The 27,802-nt window shown below is 50.1% G+C and overlaps 1 protein-coding gene across 4 annotated transcripts in view; it reads left to right on the forward strand.

Annotated features, from left to right (window-relative positions):
• Nucleotides 1–403: 403 nt before the first annotated feature.
• The window catches only part of NRP2 (neuropilin 2), a 118,654-nt gene continuing 91,255 nt past the window's right edge, over nucleotides 404–27,802 (forward strand). For 2 of the 4 annotated variants that reach the window (XM_059054041.2, XM_059054043.2), the window contains exons 1-2: nucleotides 427–1,339; nucleotides 15,440–15,617. In XM_059054041.2, the coding sequence (XP_058910024.1) occupies nucleotides 1,267–1,339; nucleotides 15,440–15,617 (251 nt within the window). In that variant the 5' untranslated portion in view covers nucleotides 427–1,266. Of the gene's footprint in view, nucleotides 1,340–15,439; nucleotides 15,618–27,802 lie in introns of all 4 variants that reach the window. The other 2 variants (XM_059054044.2, XM_059054042.2) reach the window with 2 other exon arrangements.

Below are 27,802 nucleotides of genomic sequence, written 5' to 3' on the forward strand. Positions count from 1 at the left end.
CATTGTGTTGGGTTCTACGTGTGTGGCACGGGAGTCGGGGAATCGGGGGAGAACAAGAATTTCCTCCGTTTCCCGCGGAGTCTTCCTCTGGCGGGCGCCAGGCGGCCAAAGGCAGCGCGCCCTGGAGGTGCCCGGGGGCTCTCCTTCTCCAGGGCATTACGCACGGGCGGTCCGGCGCAGCCAGGCGCGGAGGTGCCCAGGGTGGGAGAGGGGTGGCCGGGTGGGAGCTGCCTTAACTTTGATCCGGCCGCGGCCGAGGGGGAAACCGCCGCCGCCCCGCCCGAGCCGGGTGCCGCCGCGCTCTGCTCTTCGCCGCGCGTCTCCGCGGCTGCCTCTTTAATCAGGAACACAGAAGGGGCGGGCCCTGAGCCGGCGCGTAATCGGATAGCTCTGCCGCGGCTCTGACATCCACCCGCTGCTCGGCCTGAAAAGGCAGGGGGGAGCCGGAGGGGAAGCAGAGAACGCGAGCGAGGCAGCAGCCCGCAGCCCGCCCCCAGCACATCCTCAGACGCGCAGACACTCGGCAAGGCGCTAGGCGAGGTGGAGGTGAGGGCGGGCGCGAGCGAACTCGGAGAGGGGCTCGCTCGCTCCCAGGCGATCCCAGCGGCCGCCGCCGCCGCACCAGCAGCCGCCGCACCAGCAGCAGCTTCCTTCCTCAGACTCCCCTCTTGAGGCTGGCCAAGCGGGTGTAGCCTTTGGGGAAGGCTCCCGCTAGAGGAACCCGGTGAGGGCAAGAGCTGGGCGGCCGCCTCCCGCTCGGGCCGTCGGGCGGTCGGTGCCTCCACCCGCGTGTCGGTCCTGAGTGCCGGGAGATGTGTGTCAGTTTACGCCTCTGAGATCACACAGCTGCCTGGGGGCCGTGTGATGCCCAAGGCAAGTCTTGGCTTTTATTTTTATTATTTTTTCCTTTTTTTAACGCTTGGCTTACGGGAAATACTCGTGATGCTGTAGGATAAAGGAAATGATACTTTGAGGAACTGGAGAGGGCATAGATGCGTTTTGTTTTTAAGAGAGGAAACCCGTCCTCTCTTCCCGGCTTGCTCCCTCTTTGCTGATTTGAGGAGCTACCCTCCTCCTGGTGAGGTGGGGATCCAGCAAGAATAAAGGTGGAGACGGGCCGCCAGGACCCAGGAGGGAAACACTGACCGGTAGAAACCTTTGCAGAGGACACTGTAAGGAAGAACATAAGAGAGAGAAAAATACAAAGACTTGTAATTAAACAAGAAATCTACAAAAACAGCTCTGGAGAAAGCTTCCTTCTCCAAAATGGATATGTTTCCTCTCACCTGGATTTTCTTAGCTCTCTACTTTTCAGGACATGAAGTGAGAGGCCAACCAGGTAAGCCCCTGAAAGTTGTTGTTTTTTGTTTTTTCTATTCATTTCAATATGCCTTTACCTTTAAAAGCAACTGCTAATGCAGGGGGCCACACGCAATGGCAAAGAAGGAAGATCTCTCAATACTGAATAATTTAGAGAGAGATCCCAGCCGGCCCTCCTTACACCACCACCGCTGCTAAAACCCAACTTTTCTCTCCTGCTAGGAGTGTGTGTGTGTGTGTGTGTGTGTGTGTGTTTTGAAACACAGACAGAATTTGGCGGTGTTCAGATGTCACATATGGACTGAATCAAAGGTTTAAAAATACTACAAAGCTTTTGCATTACAGTTTTGGGGAATTTTTTCCCCCTGTCTTGAAGCGAAACACATCTCCCTTGAGTTTCTTCAACCTAGCCAGTGAAATATAAATCATTTGCGTTCCCTCCCCTTAGCTACATTGAGCAATGTTAACTGAAGGGCTTGGGAACTACAAGAGTCTAGTTTGGGTTTTCCAGTGCTGTAGATTGTTTGCAGAATGTGTGGATGAGCCTCAGGATCATTGGGCTTAGGCTGATGGAGCAAGTTGTCTTGTGGCCGAGCTAGGGGCTTGGGGCTGGGCGCTTCTGGCAACCAAGGCGTTTGGTCATTCAGCTCTCTTTCTTGCTGTATTTTCTGGGGAAGTAAATCATGTGTTCTTTTAAAAATTATTATTAGATATCACAAACTATGTGGCCCTCAAAGGTCTCTCATTCTTGTGAAGTGGTTAGAAACTTTTGAGTGGAATTTGTTCTCAACCACTGCCAAAAAGGGTGCGTGGACAGACTGCAGAGATATGTACTGCAAGGCCCAGAACAGTCTGGGGCCAGTATTTGTGAGCGAGGGGCACACTCTCTGAGAAGGGCTGGTTGCAGGGAATCCAGTGGGGCATGTTCTTGCTTCCGCATACCACTCTCCCCGGTGAGCCTCTCTCCCCTCTGACAACAGTGTCTGCAGTCTGACAAAACTCTTAAAAGCTGCTACAGGTGATTGAGAGTTGGGAAACCATCCCGGGAGGAAATGGGGGAAAGAAAGGAGAAAAAGCCTTCCTGAAGTGCCCTTACCCGCAGGCACTTCGAAGTCTGCCACTGCAGCGGTAGCACTAACCCCTTGCAGCCTCCCGGGCCCTCCCCCATCACAGCGGGCTAGTGGGAGCCCGCTGTGGGAGCCCGGGACTCTGATTCTCACTCCCTAGCACTGGCACGTACCCCACTCGAAGCTTGGGTGTTTATTTGAGGGGGAGAAAGATTCGCGAATGCCCTTGTTATCCAAATCCACACGTTTGCTGCGTCTTCTCTGCCATAACTGGTCTTCAGAGCAGTTGAAAATCGTTATCAAAGAGATGGGTGCAGGACCCACTTGGGGAGATTTCCTGTGGCTCCCCATTCCCTGTTGCCTTAATTCTAAGTTCCCAGCTTGAAGCGAAATTAAATTACCTCCCACAGACCTGAAAGCTGCATAAATTATGTATGTTTGTGTGATTCGCAGTGTGTATATGTGTGTGTGTGCGTGCGTGTGTGCCCGCGTGCGCGCGCGGTGAGGATGCCCACGGTACATTATGTATTCAGGCACGGACTCTGGTAGGCCCCGGCGCGCGAGCGCGCGCACACTGGCGCACACACACACACACAACTTCAGGTTCCGTGTGCTCTGAGGGGTGGGAGGGGTAGTAAAGACTCGGGGGCCATCTCCTACCCCAGATGTTCCCACATCTGTTCCCGAGCACTGCGCGGAGTGTGTACGTGTGTGTGCGACGTCCGCTCAAACCCACTCCCGCTCTGCCACCTGCCTTCCGCGCTCTCTGCAGAGCCCCCTCCCACCCCAGCCCCGGGCCGCGCTGCGTCACTTCTAGAGAAGCCCAGAGGCGCGGAGCGCAGGGCTGGTCGCCCTCTGTGAGGCCTCAGGCAGCCTCGGACCCAGGGTGGGACCTCCTGATGGGACGCGGAGCTGGGACCCGCCCGGGGTGGGTATTCTCCCTCACCCGAAAAAGGCGATAGCAAGCTGCAGGCCGTTCCGGCTTTTCGTCGGAGCAGCGTACTGGCACCGGGGGAGCCGGCAGCGGGTGGCAAAGGGCGAGGCCCAGCTAGACCTCTGACTCACCCGGTGCGCGCCGGCCGGGAGGGGGCCGTGCCGGGGAGCAATTGATCGAATAACCTCGTGGCCACGGCGGGCAGCCTCTTGCACTGGCTGGCGGCTGGGAGGCCCAGTGGGCGTCGCGCACCAGGCTCCCCCTGTCCTTGCCACGCCGGGCGCCTTGCCAGATCGGCAGCTCCGCCGCCCGCCTGTCTCCCTCCTGCCCCGGCTCGGGGGCTCGGGGGCTCGGGGACTCCGGAGGGGCCGCTCGGAGGGCCCTGCCCGGAGCGCCCCCTCCTGCCTCGCGCACTCCACTTTGCGTTGAATTACCCCTGCTGCCCCCAGAGAGCCGGCTTCGAGGGGCTGGGGGTCCGAGCGCTGGACGAGCTGGGTGGCGGGAAGACCGGGTGGGATTCGGAGCGGAGGTTGGAGGCGCAAAGGAGTCATCTTGAGCCGCGTGAATGCGAGCAACTTGCGCGGCCTCTAGTAGCGCTGCGCGCCGGGCGACCGCGAGTGCGCGCGAACAGGTGAAGAGCACGCGGCGCGCGGGCATTCCACGTGGTGGGGACGTGGTGGCCCCCCCAGCCAACCCCCTACCCTGCGCTGTCTCTAACGCCGCATCGATTTGTTTGGGCTACGCAGCAGAAACAGAGCCGAGCGATCCGTAAACATTCTATTAGGCAAAAATATTCCCAGCGAAAGCAAAACCGAAGCTCAAGCCTGGGCTAAGTGGGCCGCCTCCAACTCCTGCAGCCTTGTCCCCTCCCCCTTCTGACTAAGGACACCTCCAGGGAGAAGCTTGCGGCATTTCCTCAACGCTGCCCATTGCCAGAAAGTTAAGTCGCCGCTGCGGTTCTCCGCCTGGGAGAAACCTCTGCAGTCGCGGGCGAGTTCCGCCTCCCCTCCCCCGCCATCTCGCTCTTTGCTTTTCCGCTAGGGAAAAAGAAATGTTCACGGCCAGTGCTTCATTTTCACTGATTGATTTCTCTTTAATATCAACAGAAGTTAATGGAGGCGGGGCGAGCTGTGATTAAACGTCTGCCCCCAGCCTTCGCCTCGGGCTAGCGCACCTCCGTTTTTCCCACCAGGCCCCCGGTTCCCGGCAGCTAGGAGGGGGGCATCCACAAAGCTGATGTCCAGGGGCTGGCGGGGGTGGTGGGGTGGAATGAACCGCTCGCCCCTCCGGGAACCTCTGCGGTATGGGGGCGGGAATCAGCTTTCCCCGCCAAGCTTATGGGATCTGGCTCAACCGTGTCACCGCTTCTGCGGCTCCGGTAGAATTTCTCTGGAAGGGGAGGAGATCGGCGCTCTGGTTTACTGGCGTGTGCTCACCACTCGCCTCCCTCCCACCACCTCCCTTCCTTTCGGTTTCAGACGGAGAGGAGAGCCCCCTGGCGCTAGCCATTCCCGGTCAGCGCCTGGCCTCGAAACTCCCCTTTGCTGGACTTAATCTCGTGGTCAGCGGGGGACGGGGTTTTGCTCAGGAAATCATCAGGCCCTGACAATGGGTTTCTTCAGATAGTGGCAACTCCCAGCCCTAACGTTTCCGCACCTCCGGGACACAACGCTTGGGGCCAAAAGAGCCCGGACCCTGTAACCAATAACCGCCCCTCCCCTACCCCACCCCACCCCCGCCCGCCCCTTGCCTGGATAGCTTTGATCTGTGCTTGAGTTTTAACACCATTGCCACGGACACTGGCAAACGCAGTCAATTCAACCTTCCGTCTGGACTGGATGATCAGATAAGAGGTGTAAATTAGCTGTAGGAGACAGGTCTGGTTCAAACAAATCCTGAAAGAGAAGCAACGGCAGTTCTAGGCTCCGGGTAAGAGTTTGAAGAGGGTTTCCTTGCGGGATGGCTGTGGGCAGGCATAAACATTTGCAAGCAGATCTATAAACTCCTGGATTCGGCACAGGCAGCCTGCTCTAGGCTCTGGGGACTGGTCCCGTGCCCGCATTCAGTGGGTACCCAGTCAATTTTACCCCATAATCAGCCACTGGAGGTAGTGAAGCTAGTGCCAGTTGCCAACAGAGTACACAGTGCAAAACACTGGAAAGAGAAGAGCTCCCCATGAGGGCTCCAGGGCAAGCCCCTTCTTGTTCAAGTTGTGCCTGGTAGAATTGTGTATGCCCAGGCAGCACCGCAGGTCTGGACTTTTCATGTCATGCCGTGGAGCCCTCAGATTAAGCCACAGGGCACCCAACTGGCAAAATGAAATGTTGGAAGGTTGCAGTGACTAGAACCCCAGGCTATCCAGACAAGACTCCTGCCATCTGCCAAATGGCTCTCATCTCCTGCTGTTGAATATATAGTCTATATTCTGCACCCAAAAGGTCAGTTCCTATCTTCACAGTGTAGTCCAGTCTAGGAGTCCAAATGCCAATTCATATGCAATGAGGCATAAAAGCAAACAACAAGTTGGGGAGAGACCCCCGGGGATCAGTGGGGAGAGACACCATAGACTGGATGGTTCTGAGGACCCTGTCTGGTGTTTTTCATTTGACTCAGCTGCTTATTACAGCAGTCAAGAGAAGGAGCTGACTTTGGGTGACCCAAGTGTGAGACAGTTCTGAGTTGACAGAATTCAGAGCCAGGTTCATTGGTCATGAGTTTTCAGAATATATTCCCCCTAAGTCCAGTTTGGGAAGACTTTAGGAAATAGAGATGAGACTTTCCTTTTTTAAAAGATGGAGCAGAAGCATAATATCTTTTTAATTTCTTGCACTGATGAGAAAAGACTTGAAAAGTGACATCTGGGCAGTAGTTTGTAGTATCATTAACATATTGGAGGTATTTTATCATCTGACCATCATTTGCCACTGGATAAGCTTTGAGGTACCCTCTTTGAGTGTCAGATTTGTGTTTGATCCCTGGAAGTTAGTCTTTGTATGGTTCCTTCCAGGTAAGGCATTCACTTTTTTTTTTTTTTTTTTTTTAATTAACCCATTCCTGGTGTTGCTGAAGTTTGTCCTAGAGAGCCTACAGCCTTTTTCAAAGCTTTATCTGATTGGATGAGAAATGGCTGAAGGCTTAATGGTCTCATTACCTAACAGGATTCAGTGGGGTTGGATTCCAGGACACAGTGGCCTTGGTAGCATGGCTGGCCCTCCAGGAGAAAGCATCTTCTAAAGGTTTAGGAAGCTGTCAAGTTTAGATAAGGCTGAGCTCCGATCCTAGGGGACCTTGGTTGTATTAATAAGGAGAAATTAATTTTTAACCACTGGGAACATTGCCAAATTGTGTGACCTTTGGCAGACCAGCTGTGCGATAAAAATAAATCCCCCATCTCTGAAAACGCTGCCCCTCTCCAGCAGAACAGTAACAACGTGGCATTTGGGATGGGGAAGAATGGGGTTGAGGAGACAGGAGAGAGATGGCAGCTGCAGAGAAAAAACCCCTCTGATGTTGTGACACATAGTTTCGGACTTGAGCCATCTAGTCACACCCCTGCCACACCCTCCCTCAAACACACACCCTGGTTTCCAGGACACAGGAACGAGGACCAGGATGACAAGGACCTGAAGTGCCGGGGAGTGGAAACTGTGTTAAGTGCCTCCAGCTCACTCACACCCCAGCCTCAGACACATCTCTCATTGTTTACACACAGATTCCTGGCACAGGGGAGAAAAAGGAGTTTTCAAACAGGCAAAACATTTTTTTGCCCTAAATGCCACTAAATAAGTTTGTCACTGAAATGTTTTGGGGAGACCTTCATCGGACTTCCCAGCTTCTGAAGCACTGCAGCCAGACCACCTGGATTAAAATCCAGCCCAGCCACTTGACAGCTCGGTGATCCAGAATCCTTAATCTCTCTGTACTTCAGTGTCTTCATCTGTAGAATGTATTTGATAATAATAGCTGATTTCTAGGGCTGTTGGGCTATGTCAGATTACATAGAGTGCTGTTTAATACATATTAAGCTGTCTATTCGGAAGTCATTTAATCTTCAAAACAGCTTCAGTGGGTTTAACAGTATATGGTGATCATAGAAAGATAGAAAGCACACTAACACCCATGTGGTAACGTTGATGTTACTTTTGTGAGTCTTTGAAAAAATAAGTAGATAATTACGCATTCTCAGCTCTTACCCCACTAAACCTTTGTCTGGTTTTATGTGTCTCACCTCTCCTGAGTTTTTTAATCTTTCTCTTTTCCTTCCCTCCTCTTCCATCCTTCATCCCTGAAAGTGTGCTCAGCAGTGAGTGCTGCGTGGAAGGGGCTCCCTGAATGTGTAATAACTTCTACTCTGGCATTAAGGCCCCTCAGCAGCTGAACTCAAAAAAGTCATCGTAAAGACAAAATAGCTTTTACCCAGCAAGATTCTTAATAATCCCAGTTTCCTCTGGGTCTTCATAAAGGAGTCATGATCTAATCCAGAAGAAAAGGGAGGAGGCTGGGAATAACAAAAGGAAGGCGTGCAGTGGGTAGGGCTGCTGGCCAGCTGAACGCACACAGCCAGTGATGCCCTGCTCACCACCTCTCAAGATCCTGTGATAGCCAGGGATCCAGGTTCTGGCCAGTCTTTCAGTGAAGACGATAAAGGGAATTGCAAATTACTGGACCAAGTGGCGATAATAATTGTTTTGATAAAGAGGAAAAATAAAACAGATGTGCCTAAAAGGCATATTGGGGCCCAGGGGAAGGGAGCCTGGGAGGGATGGATAGAGAACTAGACTGAAACCCAGCAAGAGTCTGAAGCAGTAGTTTGAATCTTCTTGGCGCTACTGAAAACAAATATCTAGAGCTTTCCTTTGGGAGGGTAGGAGGATGGAGTGTGAGGGGGCAAGAAAACCCTCAGATAAATTAATTTTACCATTAGTAGAATTAAAATATAATATCTTTTGAACGTCACCATTATTATCTGAGGTTATTGTGTCCTATGAGATACAGTTCACACTACCTCTACCTGGATCTGTGACTAGGTATTATTATCCCAGACAAGTCCTCTAAACTCTCAGTTCACCAATTTAAAAACATTTGCGTTTAATAGGAGCTGTGGGTCGGGAAAGAAGGGTAGTAGCTGGATAAGCAGAACAATTTGTGACGAGGCTGTCTTAGAATTTGTGATCCCTACTGATACTTTTGGTGTTAGGTCAGTCAGTTATTAATTCATTAGTTCATTAAGGCTCATTGGGTCTGACTTTTGGGAAAGACTCTGGATTTGATGCTGTATGGTTTGCCAAAGATGAACAGGTGGTCCAGCAGCATGGATAAGGCTCTCTCACACCTTAGAAGATGCTAAAGAGCTTCAGCCTCAGAGGTTGGGAAAGGTCACTCATGGTGTGGGGAGATCAGGGAGGGCGGAGGTGCCGAGTGAGCCTGGTTTGGGGAGGATAGATGATTTAGAGCTGGGAAAGGCGTACCAGGGGAAGGGGAAATAGGAGCAGAGAAGGGAACACTTCTTGTTTGGGGAACACTCAGAAACTGCAGTGTAGACGGTGTGGAGGCAAATAATTGCAAATCAGGTTGGATATAGTAGCTTGTGCCAAATGCAAGGCCCAATTGGCCGGGCCGGGGCGATTGGATTTCATTTACTAACCAATGGGGAGCCATGAAAGTTTCAACAGAAGCCTTTAATTAATCAAAATAAATGAAAAACATTATATTACCTTTTGGAGAGGCCCTAAAATTCTTTTTTTTTTTTTTTTTTTCGTGGTACGCGGGCCTCTCACTGTTGTGGCCTCTCCCATTGCGGAGCGCCGGCTCTGGACGCGCAGGCTCAGCGGCCATGGCTCACGGGCCCAGCCGCTCCGCGGCACGTGGGATCTTCCCGGACCGGGGCACGAACCCGTGTCCCCTGCATCGGCAGGCGGATTCTCAACCACTGCGCCACCAGGGAAGCCCGGCCCTAAAATTCTTCTTCTATTTCCTTCCCCAAATGTCTGTTGAAAGGGTCAGGAATTGTAATCCCAGATCTCATGAATGGCATCAAAATTGCATTTGCAATGAGGGCTGGGAAAGAGTGGACATAAATATAAACTAATGATATTATATTGGCTGCCCTATTGGAATTGTGTTTGTTTATGATATAAGATGACAAATAACGAGGTTACCGCAGGTGGCATGATTTGAGGTCAGGGAAGGTAATCGCCTCAAACTACATTTTAACGATTAAATGAAGGTTCATGTTTAGCATCCAGACTGAGGGGAAGAGACTTCCCAAAGGCCCTATGTCCAGACCCAACTTCCAGTTCTCTCCTTGGTGAATTCATCGGAGGTGTTTCAGAAGAGGAAGTTTGCCTCATTCCTCACTTTTTCCACGCTCATCTGCTGGCTTCCTGTCCCGCTCTCTGATTCCCTCCATCCTGCTCTCCCAGAGGCTTCTTTTATTCAGATTTTGAACTTTATCATTGCAGAAGTTCACAGGTATTTGCATTTGCTGCGCCTTCAGGAGCGTATCCCTCACTGCCACCCAGCCCCATAAATTGAATAGATTGCATCCCTTCCCAGTTGCCTTAGGAAGTGGTCAAACAGCCACATTCCTGGGCTGATGGATTGGCTCATTTCTTCCCAGCTTAAGCCAAGATACAGATTTTATGAGACTGTCTTGTGACAGGCTGAAGTCGCTTTGAATAAAACAAAATCCAGCCTCAGCCCACAGAAATCACTCTTCAAAAGCAGCTTATCCAAGGTTAGCGAGCAAAATTTGGTTCAAACCTTGAGCACAGGACTTAGATGATTTGAGTGAGAGATTGGAAGAAACTCTTTTTTTGGTCTTTCTTTTCATGCATCACTGTTGTTGAGATGCTCACATACAGAACTGTGTATCCCTAATATTTATAAATATATAGCCACAGACTCGGTTAAGAAAAGAAACGCACGTCAGTAGAGCTAATGTGATTGAAAGAGACATTTGAACTCTCCAGAATGCAGGACAGATACTTTCATCTGAAGAATCCTGGAGTTTTGTTTCAGGCTTACTAAGCCGATGAAACAGAAATTAACACCTTGCATAAATATGTTATTGTCTAAGAGGGTAGAGAATCTTTTAAATTTGGGGTTCATCTATGGGTTACAGGATTTTTACCCCCTCGTCATTATACAGGCTTTGAATTTTAGAACTGCAACTGACCTTTAGAACTACTCTTTTCATTGTATAGAGGAGAAAACAAAGGCTCAGAGTTGTTTACTAACTTACCCAAGGTCACAGAGCTTGTCGGTGGGGAGACCATACTTGAATACAAGGCTTCTTACTAGTTAAGTGGCAAAACTCTCTTTTGAAATCAAAGAAAGAGCTTCTTCTTTTCCTTGCTACCAATAATTAAATAAAAAGAATGCTGTGGAAATAGGAACAGGATGGGGTTGTGTTGTGAACAAAGGATAAATTATAAAGTAAATAAAGCGTATTATTTTGGGGGGAAATGAGACTGCTTTTCTCTACCAAGTGCCCTCAGGTATATACATGAAATTGATGTCTTCTTATACTTCTACTTTTTCTTTTCTATGGCATTTTAAGGTAACAAAGGGAACTGAGATTTAGTGGGTTTCAAACCAAGTTCCAGGAAGTCCTGATGTTCTTACAGAGAAGCCCCATCAGAGAGGAGGGGAGGGACTTCATGGCGGGGATACTGCACTGATTCTGGTCACCCTCCGTCCCCACACCCAAGAAGAGCTCCGCTTTTAGCTGCTTTGCACGTTGGAGTTCTGGATAGAGTTCTGATCAAGGAAAACACAAACACTTCTAAAAATAACTTTGAAACCTACACACTTACTTCAATCCTCTCATTGAATTACAGTTTAGGAAGCTGAGACACAGGAAGTTCACAGGGAGTTGAGAGGCCACGGGCTGCATCCCCTCTTCTTGCTAATGTCAGCCCCCCTCCCCTCCTAGTAATCTGGTCCCCTTACCGGGGGACCCACCTTTGACATCACCTGACTCTCCAGTCCCGTATCCAGCCAGCCTAAGTTTTCTGTTTTTGCCAAGGGCTTTTACTTTCAGTTCAGCCAAACTTGAGTGATCTGATTCTTCTACTGTGGGACAGCCTGCAGCCCGTTGCCTCGTGTCACCTGGTGTCTCTGGCCATCGTGAAGTAAGCCATTGTAATCTGATTATTTTCAAGTCCTGGCCATGCAGTGTTTCTTTAAAACAACTCCAGCTGAATTTCCTTAGGAGGCAGACCAGATTTTTAAAGAAGATCTGTTACTCCTTCTTAATAAGTACTTCCTAAATATCATATATTACGAAGGAACCAGTGCTTCATCTTAGATTGGGTTCTATAGGAGGGTGAGTTCCTTCTGAAACTGGCCTTAGAATTGTAAATGGATGGGTCCAGAATCCCTTTAACTGATCCTGGGCCATGTTACCCCTACGCAGCATCAGATGGTGCTTAGCTCATCAGCAAACAAGGGCCTGTGAGAAAAACAAACAAAAAAAGAGACAGAAAGATATGAAGGTCAGAAATAATCTGACCTTTTATATGTCAAATTAAAACACCCAAGTAGTCATTATGGGGGAAAAATCAGACCTTTGTGACTTTAGAACTTAGCATTCCCTTGATTTCAAATTATGTCTAGAGGTGTCACTTGAATCCTTTCATCCGTGGGCCTCTTTATCTGACCTGACCTGGCCCATCCCTTAAGTTTCCTTCCCAGATGTAGGAGAAAACCCCGCTCTGAACTGCCCAGGCTTGGGTTTGCCCCTTTCTCTTTGGGAAGTGAATTTGCCCCAGGTGAAAAAGGTTTGCACAAAATAGAGAAAGAAGTCAGTCGCTTGTCAACTTGCCAAACAGGCTCAGTAGCTAAAAATTCAACAGGGTCAGCTTCCCTTCTGTATGTGGAGATTGGCCTAAAGGCGTTTGCCCTTGAGTTCAGCTCCCTTTGGGCTGGGCTGGACTCCTCTGAAACAGGATAGAGAGCACTTATGCTGTTCCTTTTGGAACGTGACACAGACCTCCCAAGCCCTGGATGGTGTAGCTCTTCAGAAGAAAGTCTAGCTCATTTCTATTGGGGGCATGTTTGTATTTCAGAATTGGAAGGGTCCCCAAACCTGGAAATGGAAGATCAGTTATTAAGAGGAAGTGTAGAAGGATTAAGTGTGTTTTCCTTACAATTTTTACTGATGATAGATTTCAAGAATTCAGTTCTCTCCAAGAAAAATAGAGACGGAAATTCTAGTATTTATCTTGGTGGATATATATCTGTGCAAATGATGTGTGATATTTTATGAGAGGGTGTGAAAGTGTGTACAGGACTAAAGTGTGAATTTCTAATATGCATATGTACCGGATATATGCTCGATATCTATGTTTGTGTATGTTTCAGAGTGTGAGTGCCATCCAAACAAGAGTGTGAGTTTATAAACGTTTGGCTATTGGAAAGGTTAACTGCACACGAGCAAAGCAGATGTTTTAATGAGTTCTTAAATATTTTAATAAGGGCCTTGATTTTCTTCAGATAAAGAAAGAACAGGAAGAAAGAAAGGGGTTACTCCTTTGTCCTTTGGCTAAGTGAGTTTTAACAGCCGAAAATGCAGACTATCTGCTATGGGATATATATAGTTTAATTTTTTTTTTAGGTGGGGAAATTATTACTCCTGGTGTGGGTGAGACATGAGACCTTCCTTTGAGGAAGTTTCCTGTCTTAATTGCTGATTATGTGTGCCCGGTCTAATGACTAAAAGCTTAAACTTGTGTGTGTGGGGGGGCAGGGAACTGAGGGAGAGAAGTTCTTTCAAGAGTAATTGGAGGGGGGCTTCCCTGGTGGCGCAGTGGTTGAGGGTCTGCCTGCGGATGCAGGGGACGCGGGTTCGTGCCCCGGTCCGGGAGGATCCCACATGCCGCGGAGCGCCTGGGCCCGTGGGCCATGGCCACTGGGCCTGCGCGTCCGGAGCCTGAGCTCCGCAACGGGAGAGGCCACGACAGTGAGAGGCCCGCGTACCGCCAAAAAAAAAAAAAATTAAAAAAAAAAAAAAAAAAAAAAAAAAAAAAGAGTAATTGGAGGGAAGCAGGGAAGAAGGGATAAAGAAGGAGGGGAGTTTGGATGACTTGGTTACAAAACAGGAGCTCAGCTCAGATTCCATCTGATGAGTTCCAAGGTGAAAAATGTGGTGTGGGGCGAGTTGGTGGCAAGGCTGCAGTTTTCAGCAAAACGGCTGGCAGAGGAGCTGTGCCCAGCAGAAAGTTTCCTCTCCCGTTAGCTTGGTCCGAGCAGCTGGTGAGCTAAATCCCCACACACCTCTCCACCTTTTCAGAGGGCCACCACTCTCAGCTCTATTTTGCGCCCATGAACCAGTACCAGCGGGCCGCAGCTTGACTTGCTGGAAGTCGTTGGCTGCCCAGCATGGCGGAGTGGTGTGGACACCTGGAAAGACTGCAGGACTAGCCGCAGAGGAACGGGCGGGCGGCACCCGGCTTAACTGCTGGCCTCGTCTCTGTCTGCGCGCGGGAAGGCTGGGCCCATTGTCCTCTTGGACTGGGGAGGGTGCGGGGTCATTAGTTAGAGGATGATGTGGTCTCTGCAAACCAGAGGAAATGGCCTGCTTTTGTTTTCCACCCAGTAGGAAATGGAACCTGAATCCATTAGATTCTGGGCAGCTCAAGGCGGCACAGTTTGAGCTCTTAGAGGCGTGATGCCTAAAAGGCTACTTGTGTGGATTTGTGTGTCCCAGCCATCACTGTGCAGTGTACCCATCTTTTATGCATTTCAAGCCTGTCAAGCTGGTAATCTAAAGCAGAGGTCTGGACGACAGTAATGCCAACAGACACGGGGAATAGGAGAGTGCACCTGTAGAGTTAAAAAATGCATGACCCTTTCCCTCAAAGAGTGAGCACAGGAGAAAGCCCCATCCTGTAGGGTAGCTGCTGAGCCAGAATGCATAATTCACGGACCCCGTGCTGCCCCATGCAGATGGCCATATTAAATCGTGATTGATGCTAAGAGAGGCACACATCTTAGGAAGTTCTCCTAGAGGCTTCTGAATATTTCTAGGTCTCTTGTGCCTTCCCATCTTCTGTTCTACCGTGGTATTAAGCCAAACCCCTCCATTTCCCAGGAACCCCTCCTGGGGATAACAGAGCTTCACTCCCAAATATGAGATGCTTCAAATGTCATCACCCACCTCTTCTGCCTTTGAAGATCACCCCCCTTCCCTCCCGGCCCACATGAAGCTGTTTACCTCCAGCTGGGCACTGCTGAGCGGGAGGGGAGCAGCTACTCCCCTGCAGCCTCCTTTCCAAGGCTGGTCACTGCTGGACAAAGCAGCAGCACACTCTGGTGGTGGTGACCAGGCAGGAGGGACAGCAGCAAAAAGGTTGGAGAAAACACAGGCGTCCACTCAGCACAAAGCACTTTTGTCAAGACTCTGAGGTCAGAGCCAGTGGATTCTCTAATGCAGATTTTTCCACTCAGTGTATAATGAAATAATAAATCAAATTTGTGGTGTATTTGGAATTAAGTGTTTTGGGGGGAGGTTGCTTTTTCTTTCTTAAAAAAAAAATAGCTGAAATCACCCTCCAGGGTCTGTTCTGGTCCAAAACTGAAAATGCTTCCTCCTCATCACATGTAATTGTTACCAGGCTCACTTATGGGTCGGCACCACAAAACCGCTATTGTCAGTTCCCGGAGTCTTTACTTCTGGTTGCCTGGGCTGGGCTGGGGGACACCAAATAACATGAAGGATTTATGAGATAAAGATAGAGATGCGAGGTTTGAACGAGGAGAAGAAGATGGCCCAAGCAGGGGAGACAGGAACAGGCAGGAAGGCATGTTAAGTTTGCAGCTTTGTTGGTTTTTTAAAATCTCAGAGCATGTAATTGGGAATATTTATGAGCATTTTCTGGAATATTTTCGTTTGGTGAGAGTGTGTGTGTGTGTGGTTGGGTGAGTAGGGGGGAGGATGAGCTGAAATAATCTCTTCCACTGAATGAGTAAGTAGGTTAGTCTTCTGGACTGCCATAAAAGGTCTGTAAAACTGTTTTAATCAGCCACTGGTAGAGAGGAGAAACAAGGAAAGGAAAAAAAAAACAGACGGGGTAACATATTTGAAGTTCTTTGCTTCCTGTGCCTTCTCTTCCAGACCAACCCTGTGGAGGTCGTTTGAATTCCAAAGATGCTGGCTATATCACCTCCCCGGGGTACCCCCAGGATTATCCATCCCACCAGAACTGTGAGTGGATTGTTTATGCCCCCGAACCCAACCAGAAGATTGTCCTCAACTTCAACCCTCACTTCGAAATCGAGAAGCACGACTGCAAGTAAGCACCCGCCTGTGCCGTGTACATCCGCGAGACACACCCCCCACCCGCCTGTGCCGTGTACATCCACGAGACACACCCCCACCCGCCTGTGCCGTGTACATCCACGAGACACACCCCCACCCGCCTGTGCCGTGTACATCCACGAGACACACCCTCACCCGCCTGTGCCGTGTACATCCACGAGACACACCCCCCCACCCGCCCGTGCCGTGTACATCCACGAGACACCCCCCCACCCACCTGTGCCGTGTACATCCACGAGACACACCCCCCACCCGCCTGTGCCTTGTACATCCACGAGACACACCCCCCACCCGCCTGTGCCGTGTACATCCACGAGACACACCCCCCACCCGCCTGTGCCGTGTACATCCACGAGACACACCCCCCACCCGCCTGTGCCTTGTACATCCACGAGACACACCCCCACCCGCCCGTGCCGTGTACATCCACGAGACACACCCCCCACCCGCCCGTGCCGTGTACATCCACGAGACACCCCCCCACCCGCCCGTGCCGTGTACATCCACGAGACACACCCCCACCCGCCCGTGCCGTGTACATCCACGAGACACACCCCCCCACCCGCCCGTGCCGTGTACATCCACGAGACACACCCCCCACCCGCCCGTGCCGTGTACATCCACGAGACACACCCCTCACCCGCCCGTGCCGTGTACATCCACGAGACACACCCCTCACCTGCCTGTGCCGTGTACATCCACGAGACACACCCCCACCCACCCGTGCCGTGTACATCCACGAGACACACCCCTCACCTGCCTGTGCCGTGTACATCCACGAGACACACCCCCACCCGCCCGTGCCGTGTACATCCACGAGACACACCCCTCACCCGCCCGTGCCGTGTACATCCACGAGACACACCCCTCACCTGCCTGTGCCGTGTACATCCACGAGACACACCCCTCACCTGCCTGTGCCGTGTACATCCACGAGACACACCCCACCTGCTGCCCAGGCTTCTTCCATACCTGCCGCCCCGTGGCAGCTCCCCTGGTCCTAGGACCTGCTGAACAGTGGTGGATCCTGGCCCCAGAGGGAAACCTCAAGAGATTTATTTCTTTCAGTGGAAATAACAGCCTAGTTGATCCCATAGTATGGAGGAAAGCGCCTTCCTGAGTGAAGAGTGTAAAGAATACACCCTAAATTCAAAGGCTGGCAGTGGAGAATTCCATGTAGGGCGGTGGGTGGGGGGAGTACACGACGCCAGCTCTTGACTTTAAGAGTGACTTTCCCCTTGGAGATCTCCCCATTTCCAGTGCCTCTCCCACATGTAGGAACCCCAGCAGCTTCCTTAAATAAAACAGTAGCCAGATCCCCAAGTGGAGACTTCCTGTGTATCCAGCCGTGGAGGATCAGGCTGCTATTTTATGAAGCAGCAGCAGGTTTCCTTATAGAAAGAGAGCTGAGTCTATACTGGTAGGTCTGAGATTCGCCTTGATTCTTGGTATCTGTGCTCTACAGGTTAGAGTCTCAAAGCAGGTGCTGTGGATTTATTTAACAAACACTCTTCTGATTGCTTTGTAAATATCAATCCATTCAGTTCTCACAATGGCCCTGGGAAGTTGGTGCCATCATGACCTCCATTTTGCAGATGAGAAAACCAAAGCCCAGAGAAGTTAAGTCACCCGAGGTGACTCAGCTGGGCTCACGACATTGGTCTTGCCATCTTGGTGGCTTAGGAGAGACCAAGCAGACATTTAGACATCTGTGACTGCTTTAGAAATGCCATGTTGGGACTTCCCTGGTAGTCCAGTGGCTAAGACTCTGCACTCCCAATGCAGGGAACCCGTGTTCCATCCCTGGTCAGGGAACTAGATCCCACGTGCCACAACTAAGAGTTCACATGCCGCAACGAAGACCCAGCACAGCCAAATGAATAAATAAATAAATATATTTTTTTTTAAAAAAAAAAAAAGGAAGAAAAGAGAAACACCATGTTTAACACCAAGGCGCCTGTAAGTTAAGGTGAGGGAGGAAGCATCATTGCAGTGTCAAGAGTGTGAATGCCCTTTGTACTGTCTAGTGGGTTCCATCTTAAAGTCTTTCCTCACTGAAACCAAAGTGAGAGTTTTCTATGCAGGATAGAACGTGCCAACGATCATGTCCTGCTCCAAACGAGTGCCTAGAATGTGCCACTGCTCTGATGGGTGTTCAGTGGCCCCTTATGATTAATAAGTAGTCTGAGCATTCCTTGTGACCAAAGCATTGTGAGGACTGAAAAGTTAATAAAGATATCAGCTAGCAGGAGAAGTACAAGGGAGCAGGCCTAGGTCTGGGCCCGTGCTACCTTGTGGAGGAGAACAAGGCTCCTCTTTAACCAGAGTTCGATCGGGAGGCACAGTGAATCAATGTCACTGTTATCCTTCTAGGACTCCTTTGCACCTTCGTAATGGTTTTTTCCTAACAAGAGGTAGTCTTTGTTGAAAACCGAAGGGTTTCCCGGTTGGACGCCTCATGTGACAAAGAATCATAAGATGGAGTTATAATCCCAGGTCCACTCTTGACTCCATGGATGACATAGGGTAACTAATCAGTTCCTCTTTGTCTGAGTTAAATGCACAGCCTGTGTATATTTGCACAGCACCTCAAGGCTGCCAATTCCCTGCCAGTGAACTTTACCCAAAATTTCTGTTAGAAGAGCTTCTTTATAAGGTATAAGGCTTCTGGTGCCTCTGGCTGGGTTACAGAAGGTTGGCACAGACTGAAGCGTGATGTACTGAGAGCTTTGGGTCTGAGCTCAGAGAACTTTGACTAATCACCTGTCTCAACGGAGGGCCCAAATCTGTTATGCTTATGCCAGCAAATCTCCCAGGGAAATTGCTGAGAGGTCATCTCATGTATATTCATAGTGGCAGAGAGAGAAGCCATGGCTTTGGGAAGGGAAAACTCAGGAGCTGGTGAGCATGACTTAAAACATGTTGGAAGCACAAAAGGCCAGGGAAACATGTTCCTGCCCAGTTTGGGGCTGTGGCATACCCCCCTTGCCCTCAGGACTCAGCCCCAGGGATGGAACGAGCACAGGGTCTCTGAAGCCACTGGGAACAGAGGAACCAAGACGTTGCCTCTGGCTGGAGTTGGAGTAGGGGAAGCAGGTAAGTTACAAGATTATTCTGAAGCTTCTGGTGCTTACCATCCATACCAAGTAGCTTCCTGTTTTTCTCCCCACTTCCCCAATTCCATGCTTCCAGCTTGAACCGAAAAGTTCAGGGAGTCAGAAAAAGATCTTTCTGGAGTCTCTTTGCCCCAGTGCCAAAGTGTCAGCAAGACGCTGTTGGGGTCACGCCTCTGCTACTTAACCTCATCCTTACTTCTCTTACCCTTCCCCATTTCTCCTCCACTTCCCACTTCTCTCTCATTCTCATTAATTTTTCTACTTGGAAAGACACACCCGGTTCTCTCCATCTCTCACCCTGCAAGGTATTTTTAAGTCTTTACTGCCATCTGCATTCAGGGTAAATGGGTTCCTCCTCCCCCACTGCCTTGTTTCACTTTCTTATGAAGGGGACAGTTCATCTAATTGAAGTCCTGAAGGTTCTGTCCTGTTCCTCCTCTCTCCTCTCATTTTCCTTCCAAGGGAGCTCCTAGGTTGGAAAGCACTTACTATCAAAGGAAATTAGCAGCCTTTCTCTTTTCATTTCGGTGCCTGTTTCCAATTGGATTTGGCTCTCAAGGCCCATAGGGTAGACACCTACCAAGAGAAAACGGCCCAAAGGTCCTTCTGAGGAGAGCATGCAGCAGCAACACCCCTGCAAAAAGAAAAATGAGTAAGAACGTCAGGGAAAAAAAAAAACAACCCAGCCCCGCTGTGCAAAAAGGGCAGTGGTCAGCATGCCTGCCCTTTTCTGTTTTCCTGCTTCTTCCTTTGTGCAGGATTAACTGCAAAGATGGCCCCATGACCTGGGAATAGGCCCTGCTATGAGAGGATTAGTCTGGCTGGTGGCCCCGAAGCCTGAGCTCAGAGAACTTTGACTAATCACCTGTCTCAACGGAGGGCCATGTCCCTTGCAATCCACATCCTAAAGGTGGAGCCCGTTGGTGAATAAACCCCAGACAGACAGACCTTTTCCCCTAACCGTTGCTTGCTAATTTTGTTCCATTTTAAGTCTGCCGTCTGCTTGGAAACTTTCACTCACCAGCCCCAGTTTTGCTTGAGTCAGTACAGTCGGAGGCCACCATCTGCAGTGAGCCCCCAACTCCTCCCTCTGGTCGTCCGCAGGAATCCAAGCCCCAGCACCCAGAGGCTGCTCTGAGGCCTAGTCACCGACTGCAGGCAGAAACCAGAAACCCCTGTGGACAAAAGGGCAGGACTCAGGGCCATCTGAGCAAACAAGGAGAAGCCACTTCATTCCCCGTGGCGGGGAAGAGGAGTGTGTGCTACTGCCTTTCACTTGAGTCATCAGCCAAGTGGCTGAACCTTAGGGCTTTAGAAGCATATGCATGCAAACTTGAATATTCTTTTTTCCCTTTCTGAGATCTAAAAGATATGTATTCCTGAAAACACCCACCTGCATATGATACACAGGTTATTCACGAGCCCTCGCACAAGCCTAGCATCCCACCCCATCCCGGAGGCCCAAATAAAACCAGAATCAAGAGTCTAGGTCCTTTTTTTTTTTTTTTTTTTTTTTTTTTTGTGGTACGCGGGCCTCTCACTGTTGTGGCCTCTCCCTTTGCAGAGCACAGGCTCCCGACGCACAGGCTCAGAGGCCATGGCTCACGGGCCCAGCCGCTCCGCGGCATGTGGGATCTTCCCGGACCCGGGCACGAACCCGTGTCTCCTGCATCGGCAGGCGGACTCTCAACCACTGCGCCACCAGGGAAGCCCGAGTCTAGGTCCTTTTAAGAACTGGTTATTTCCAGATGGATATCTTGAAAAACATGCTTCAGAATGTGTGAAAACCACTAGAAAGACTTGAGAGAACATCTCTTAGGCTGAAAAACCCACACAGAAACCTATACTGATAATTTTATGTGTACGTTCAGCACGACAAAGCTCATTTACCATGCCTCATTGAAATTTCCAGATTCTAAAACATACTCCTCTAAAGTTCCAAAAGTTCCTCTTTAGAAAGATTTCTGATTAAGAACATTCTAAGTCATGTGCCACGCTTCCTTGTCTTCTTAAACAAAATTAATGAATGCTAAGGTGAGTCAACTTTTTCTCAATGACTCAGGCTTCTAATTCTAAACTTGACTTTTTGTGACAGAGGCTGGGTAATGTCATGTTTGGGTCAGATAGATTTAGATATGAGTTTTTGTTGACCTTTTAAACTTCCCAGGCCTCAGTGTCCTCATGTGCAAAACTTGGACGATAGTAACTACTTTGCAAGATTTCAGTCTCTTGTTTATGTAGATACGCAATAAATTCGCAGCTGGGTTAGAATCTTTGTACTTTGGGGGAATGTGTGACTTTTTTCTATCAATAGGCTTGCTGTCATCTTCTGTTACGAGTATATACCCCTCTGACCTCTTTTTACCCTTTTATTGTGGGTATGGATTTTGCTTCAGGAGGTTTTGGTGTCTGTCGGGAAGTGTTTAGTCCTGGGGTCTGAGCTATTGTCCCCAGGCCAGTGCAGCCCCAGGGCCAGCATGTCTGGTTTGCTCTAGTCAGCCACACTCATAGCAAGAGTGCTATGAGCTGCTCTCCCGGGGACAGAGAGTGTAAGAGCATCAGTGCATGGTGTCCTCGGCATTAGTTGAGCTGCTCACCATCTTTTCTTCTGAAACTCTCCCCCCACCCCGCCCCACCCACATTCTGGATATTGGAGGTTTGCGGGGGATATTTGGCCTCTAGCTAAGTGTGCTGGATAAACAAAGTGCCCTTGTGTTTATTTACGGCCAGGGGAGCTCTCTAAATCTTAGACGGTATGTGTGCTTCTCCCAAAGTAGGGGATGCTATCTTAGGAAGGGGGCACTTTCCCAGGTTGATAAGTTGACTACAGGAAACAGAGGAAACATACCAGACCCCAGTAATCTGGCCCTTCCCCAGCCGGCCTGCGAAGATTCCCCGCGCTCAGTAAACACCCTCCACATACAGCCTTACATCTGCAGGAGACCCTGTGAGGGCGGGGGGGGTCACACTCTCCACCCTCTCCCCTCCAGTGCCCCACGGCACGATCCTCTCCACTCCCCCTTGGAGTCCTTGATTCCTCCAGCCGTCTTTCAGGGCCCCCTGCTCGGAACTCTCCAAGCGTTGCATATTGCCTTGATTTGCTTGCTGTTTGTTCGTGCGTGGTCATCCTGTGTTCTGAGCACGTAAGTTCTCTAAGGGCACGGACCGCACGTGTCTCATCTCTACCCTCTTAAGGTGCCTAGTCCTAGAGGGGGCTGAGCAGGGGCATGCAGATAATTGTGTCAGTGAGAGTTTTACATCTGAGTTGCCAGGATGTAAGTCAGCGTGGCATGAACCCACATTGGAAGGTCAACAGAGGTGTCTTCCCTAGTCGTCCATCTTGTGATGTGACATAATGACAGCAGGAAGATAAGACACGGGATCACAGAAGTTACTAAGCTCTCTGCGACTTGTTCTTTCATCAGCAAAGTGGCAATAGACCTTTCATTCGTTCCTAGTTATTAAACATCTACTATGTGCCAAGCATGAGGATAGCCTTGGGAGCTCAGTGATGAGTAAGGAAAGTGTATTCTTTGACCCTGTGAAATTGAGAGTTTGGAAGGAGGAAGCAAGTAAAAAAAACCACGTGGTTACTGATGATCAAGTTGCCACATAGGGAGCATCACCTGTGAACCTGACACTGCCAAGTGCTTTACATCCATCATCTCATTTGATCCTTGCAACAAACCGTGAAATGGGAGGTCGTTGTTACTCCTCCCAGTTTACAAATGAAGAATCTTGGGCTCAAAGAAGGTAAGCAACTGGCCCAAGTTTGCACTCTTGAAAGTGGCAGAGAATGGGACCAAGTGAGAGAGTTGGCATGGACGTATACACACTACCATACGTAAAAGAGATAGCTAGTGGGAGGCAGCTGCATAGCACAGGGAGATCAGCTCGGTGCTCTGTGACCACCTAGAGGAGTGGGATAGGGAGGGTGGGAGGGAGATGCAAGAGGGAAGAGATACGGGGACATATGTATAACTGATTCACTTTGTTATAAAGCAGAAACTAACACACCATTGTAAAGCAATTATACTCCAATAAAGATGTTTAAAAAAAAAGTGCAGAGAAGGGATTTGAAACCAGAACACACTACTTTGCAACCTGAGCTCTTTACTCTCATGCTCTTTTGCCTCCGCCAACACCATACATTCTGACCAGGGACGTGATATGAACCCTGGGATCTACCCTTGGCTGAGGAGATCAGGGAAGGCTCCCTGGAGGAGGCGATGCCTGCACTGATCCTGAAGTAGTTAGCCAGGCAAAGGGGATGGGGGTAGGGCTGGTGGCCCAGGCAGAGAGGCATCATGTCAAAGGCAAGAAGGGGAGAGAATTTGATGTCTTCAGGAACCACAGTAATGTAGGGCCATCCTGGTGGCTTGTTGATACAAACCCCCTTCTTAGAGGTGACTGGGCAATGCTATTTAATTTTATTTCCTGGCCAGACAACTTCCAGCATCTCAGAGAGGGGCTGTGGTCAGGAAGCAGGAAAGAGTGAGATGATGGGGACTCACTGCTGTCCCATTCTCCCTGGTCAGAGAGTTTCTACAGTTTCATACCCTATATCCAGGGACACCCCCCCCCCCAATTTAATGCCTAAAAGTGAGGTATGGCCTGGGAAAGTCCGGGTAACACTCTGCATTAAGCTCCACTCCTCAGTTTACTCCTACACAAGACTTCCTGTGAACACACATCTCTTTCCTACAAATAGAGGGCAGGAGGGCACAGTGCCCAGTTAGACGTGTGGCTTCAGCTCTTCTCTGGAACTCAGAGCGGAGTGAGAGTTCTCTGTGGTTCAAGGGGTGTCTTGCACTCAGGAGAGATCCTCAGGTTGATTACTCGTGACACTGTTACAGATTTACCGCCTGCTCAGCCACAGAAATATTCTGATTCCCCCAAGGAACCAATGGGCAGCAATACTTTTCTGTATCACAGCAACCCTGCTAATGACAGAAACAGATCCCCTCCAGGTACGCGGTGCAATAAACGGGAACAGCCCTGCTGCCTCGAGCTCAGCTGGCAGCCAAGCCCACACTCACCAGCCTTGACCAAGGACTCCACCCAGCAGCTTAGCTCGCTGGAGAAGTGGGGGAAAACACCGCAGATTGTTCTTCTCCGCCTACCAAGGTTAAAGAGCAGTTGGGACAACGGTTATTTTTGGCAGTTTGTTTTTAAATATGCGATGTTGCAATCCCAACTCTCCAAATGCAAGCTTCACTGTGGGTGTCCTTCCTAACAATGCATTTTTATCTTCTCATTGAGAAAATGACTTGAGATTTTCTACTACACAGTCCCACTTGTTCTGGCTCTCAAGCCTGGCACCTTCTCTGAACCCAGAGGTCCCAGAGGCCCAGCTACACCCCGTGTAGCTCCATGTAATTCTCCCATCTAATTCCACCGGGTGAGAGTCTGTCTTAAGAAACTCAGTGGGAGCTCTGGGTGTGGAGGGGATAAACAGGAGAAGGAAATAGATGAAGTAGAGAAATTAGATTTTTCTAAAAAGGGATTTGTGTGTTTCCCGGTAGTCATGAGTCCTTTAGAAAAAAAAATGTATTCCCTTTGTTTTGTCCTTTTTAGTGGCAGGGCAGTTGAAACCTTTGGATCAAGAGAAACTCAACAGAATATTTAATTCCATTCTTCTACTTTTGCCTGGATAAATCATCCCGGAAAAAAAAAATTAGCTGCCCTTGTCTTTCCTTCTAGAAAAGAGCTTCCATAATCGTCCTTCATTATGAGACCTACGCCTCACAACTCATCTCAGTTGATTGCAGAGTAGATGGTTGTATTTAATTTACATAATCAAAATTCTTTTTCCTAGAAGGAAAATCCCTGAAAAATGTTAGCTGGTTCAAAATAAAACTTGAAAAAGAAGAAGAAAGAAGAAGTGTGAGTTGGGCTTAGGTTTCAGAGGGCAGCAAAAAACTCCACATGATAAAGGAAAATTCACCTGATTTTTTATGCTTTTTCCCTGGCTTTGTAGCCAGGCATCTTGGCAGTCTCTATAAATTTTTCTGCTCTGCCCCATTAGGGGCTCCATCGTGTGTCTGTAGGTGGTATGGAGGGATTGTCAGTTGGACAATAATAGCAAATATCTATTAAGCTACTGACAAGTGTCAGGTGCTACTACACCAAGAACTTGGCCATGTGTTACTCTCATAACAATGCTTTGGGGCTGGTACTGCCGTTATTCCCATTTAACAGCTGGGGACACTGAGGCCCAGAGAAATCACACAGGTAGTAATGGTAGGGCTGGGATTTGAAGCCTGCTGCCCAAAGCTGCCTTCGTATACCTGTGTCCTTGTGCCTAGAGCTGTCATCTGCTGTCCCAAGGCTTAGGTATCTGGGGCCTCTCTGATTTCCTTAGATATACTTGACAAGTCTTGTCTTTTCCTTTTCTCTTCCTTTTCTTTACCTCTTCCTGCCACGTGGTCACCTCCGGATGCCAACAGGGCAGTCAGGGAGGGAGAGAGAGCTTTCTGTGTCTTTAAATGCCAGCTGGAGGCCTGCCTCTCAGTCAGTGAGTTGTCTCTTTCTGCCTCCCTGCCCTCCACCTCCGCCCCTGTCCCGCACAGCCCCCCTCGCGCGCCATCCTCTTCAAATTCCCTGCCATTCCCCCACCACCTCACTCTCCGTCTGGAATCCGAAGACGTGAGGGCTAGTAATAGAGTGTCAGCGGAAGTAATTGATTCCTCACACACAGAGAATTCTCCTGCCTTTAGTGTCAGTGGAGCTGCACCGGAGTCGTGGAGGGTGAGCGAGGCCTGTAAACAGCCCATGGCTGAGCTGTCAGGGTGAAGCCAGGCACACCGGGGAGTGAGCAAGAGGGAAAACGGTGGAACAAATCATTGTTTTGTTGGAAAGGAAAGGAGTAAATAATATTTCCGCCCAGGAACTGGCAGTTTCAAAGAGATGGTTGAGACCTAGGAGCGGACGGAAGCCGTGCCTCGGGTTTTAATGGGAGGGTTTTTCTTGGCCTCAAGGTAGGAGGTTTCATCCGGGCCCCATACCCCCTCCGTCCATTATCCTCATTATTATCATTAAAATAATTACCGGAACAGTTACAGTTGATGAGACCTCGGGTTTATGGAGCACCTTTCATCTAAATGTTCAAAGTGATTTATTCCTGTGTCTTCCCTTTGAGAGCAGTACGAGGGTAAGAAAGTATCATTATTTTTTTGGCCTCATCTGCTGGGAAACTGCGGTCCAAGCAGATGCAGGATTTAGTCCCAGCCTCCGGGCAGACTGCTGGGTTAAATGTCGGGGTACTGACGGGGGGTTGGGGGGGTGGGGGTGGGGTACGGGTTGGAGGTGGGGGGTGGGGGTAGGGATGCGGGGGCGGGGGTGGGGTGGGCTAGGGGTAGGGAGCCGGGGGGCGGGGGCGGGGGGGCAGGGGTGGTGTCTGTCTCTACTTCTTGCAAGGGCTCTTCTCCTGTGCGGGCCCCCAGAGCTCTTCCCTGGCGCTGATGCTCCCTCCCTGCGCTGTGAGGACCCTGCAGGCCGCCAGCAGCTCTGCACGCAGAGCAAACAGCGTGCTCTGGCTGTGGGATAAAGAAAAGGCTTTTAAGGTCTGACTCACACCGTTCCCATCCTGTGAGGAGACTTCCTGCAATCTGGTTCCTTTTTTTTGCAGGAGCTGGTGTCCTTTCTAGGCTTCTTTCTTTCTGGTGTGACTGAGCCTTCAGCCAAGAGCATCCAATATTCTGAACCTGCACAGCTTCTACTCCACCCCTCCAAACGGCAGCTAGTTCTTTCAGAACAGAGGGGTGTTTCCATGATGGGGAGAGGCGAGTGCTTTCATGTGTCCCGCGTGGACAGGCCTGCTTTTGCTCTGACAGCCCCGGGGCCTTCAGAACACAGCCATCGGCGAAAGCTTACCAAGCGGCCGTTGGAGAGGTGGAAGCAGTCCCAGCTGACTGGCCCGCGAGCGCTGGCCTCAGAGTCTCCACCCTGGCACGGCAGCAGCCCCTTCCTGCTTGGACGTTAGTGCAGACCCATCATTTCCACACCACCACGCTTGTTGCATTTGCACAGTAGTGACAAGTTTGCCCCTGGAGCCGGGGAGAACCTCTGAGCTCTGTAACCTGAAGCTCAGGGTGAATGAAATGTAAGGACAGGGCCCGTCACATCTGCCACCTACTCCCCAAGCCGTCCCCTGCTTGCATTTCCACGTGGCACGTTTTACAGACAAGTTTTGTACTTTCCGACTTTTGTTATGGATGCTGGATGCCAGCAAAGGGGGATAGAAAAACGACTGGGAGCCTTGAGCCCTGGAAAACACATAAAGGACTTTTTCCATGCTGTGATTGATTCCCTAGTGCCCAGCACACCTCATTCCCAGCAGGCTCCCATTTTTCGGACAGATGGAGAGGTTATGATTCACTCTCACAATTAGACCCTCTGGGAGCCAGGGTTGGTGAGCACCCGTCCCAGAAGGAACTGTTCACCTGGCCAAGTTCAGGGACGCTGCCGGCACACCAGGCCGAGGAATGGTGTACTCTGATTTCCCCCCAGTGGCTTCCAGGCACCTTCTGTCCTCACCCATCAGCCGTGAGAGGCACAGAGGCATGGTCCCTGTAGCCATTTATGAGACGAGGCAAACTGAGGCATGTTCTATTGACCCAGGCCAGCTTAGAACAATTCAGCAAGTCTCTGGCCCTGCTGCAGTTCACCTTCCCATCTGAGTACCAGCCTAGTGGTGAATAGACATAAATCGTGGGCTGCTCTTACCTGCTTTCTACCCTGATATTGTTACAAAATTCTAGCATGGGGTCCTTTGAGCTGACTGCAGAGGGTGAGGATTTTATAGATGCATAGAGCAGACAGAAAGAAACACTCAACAGCCTTGCTGAAAACAGCCTGCCCCAAAGCCTTAAACTTCACATTAGCACCGGTTGCTTCGAAAATCCTTCCTTGCATAAGCAAATACGTTCCATCCAAGCCTGTCTGCAGGAGCAGGGCAGATCTGTGGCCACAGGAACTGTGGAATGTGCTTGCTGAGGAGCCGGTTAGTGGAGGGAGTGGTGTTTGGCCAGAAGGTCAGGGA

Source organism: Kogia breviceps, chromosome 2 (genome assembly GCF_026419965.1).
Source record: "Kogia breviceps isolate mKogBre1 chromosome 2, mKogBre1 haplotype 1, whole genome shotgun sequence".
In the NCBI taxonomy this organism is placed as follows: Eukaryota; Metazoa; Chordata; class Mammalia; order Artiodactyla; family Physeteridae; genus Kogia; species Kogia breviceps.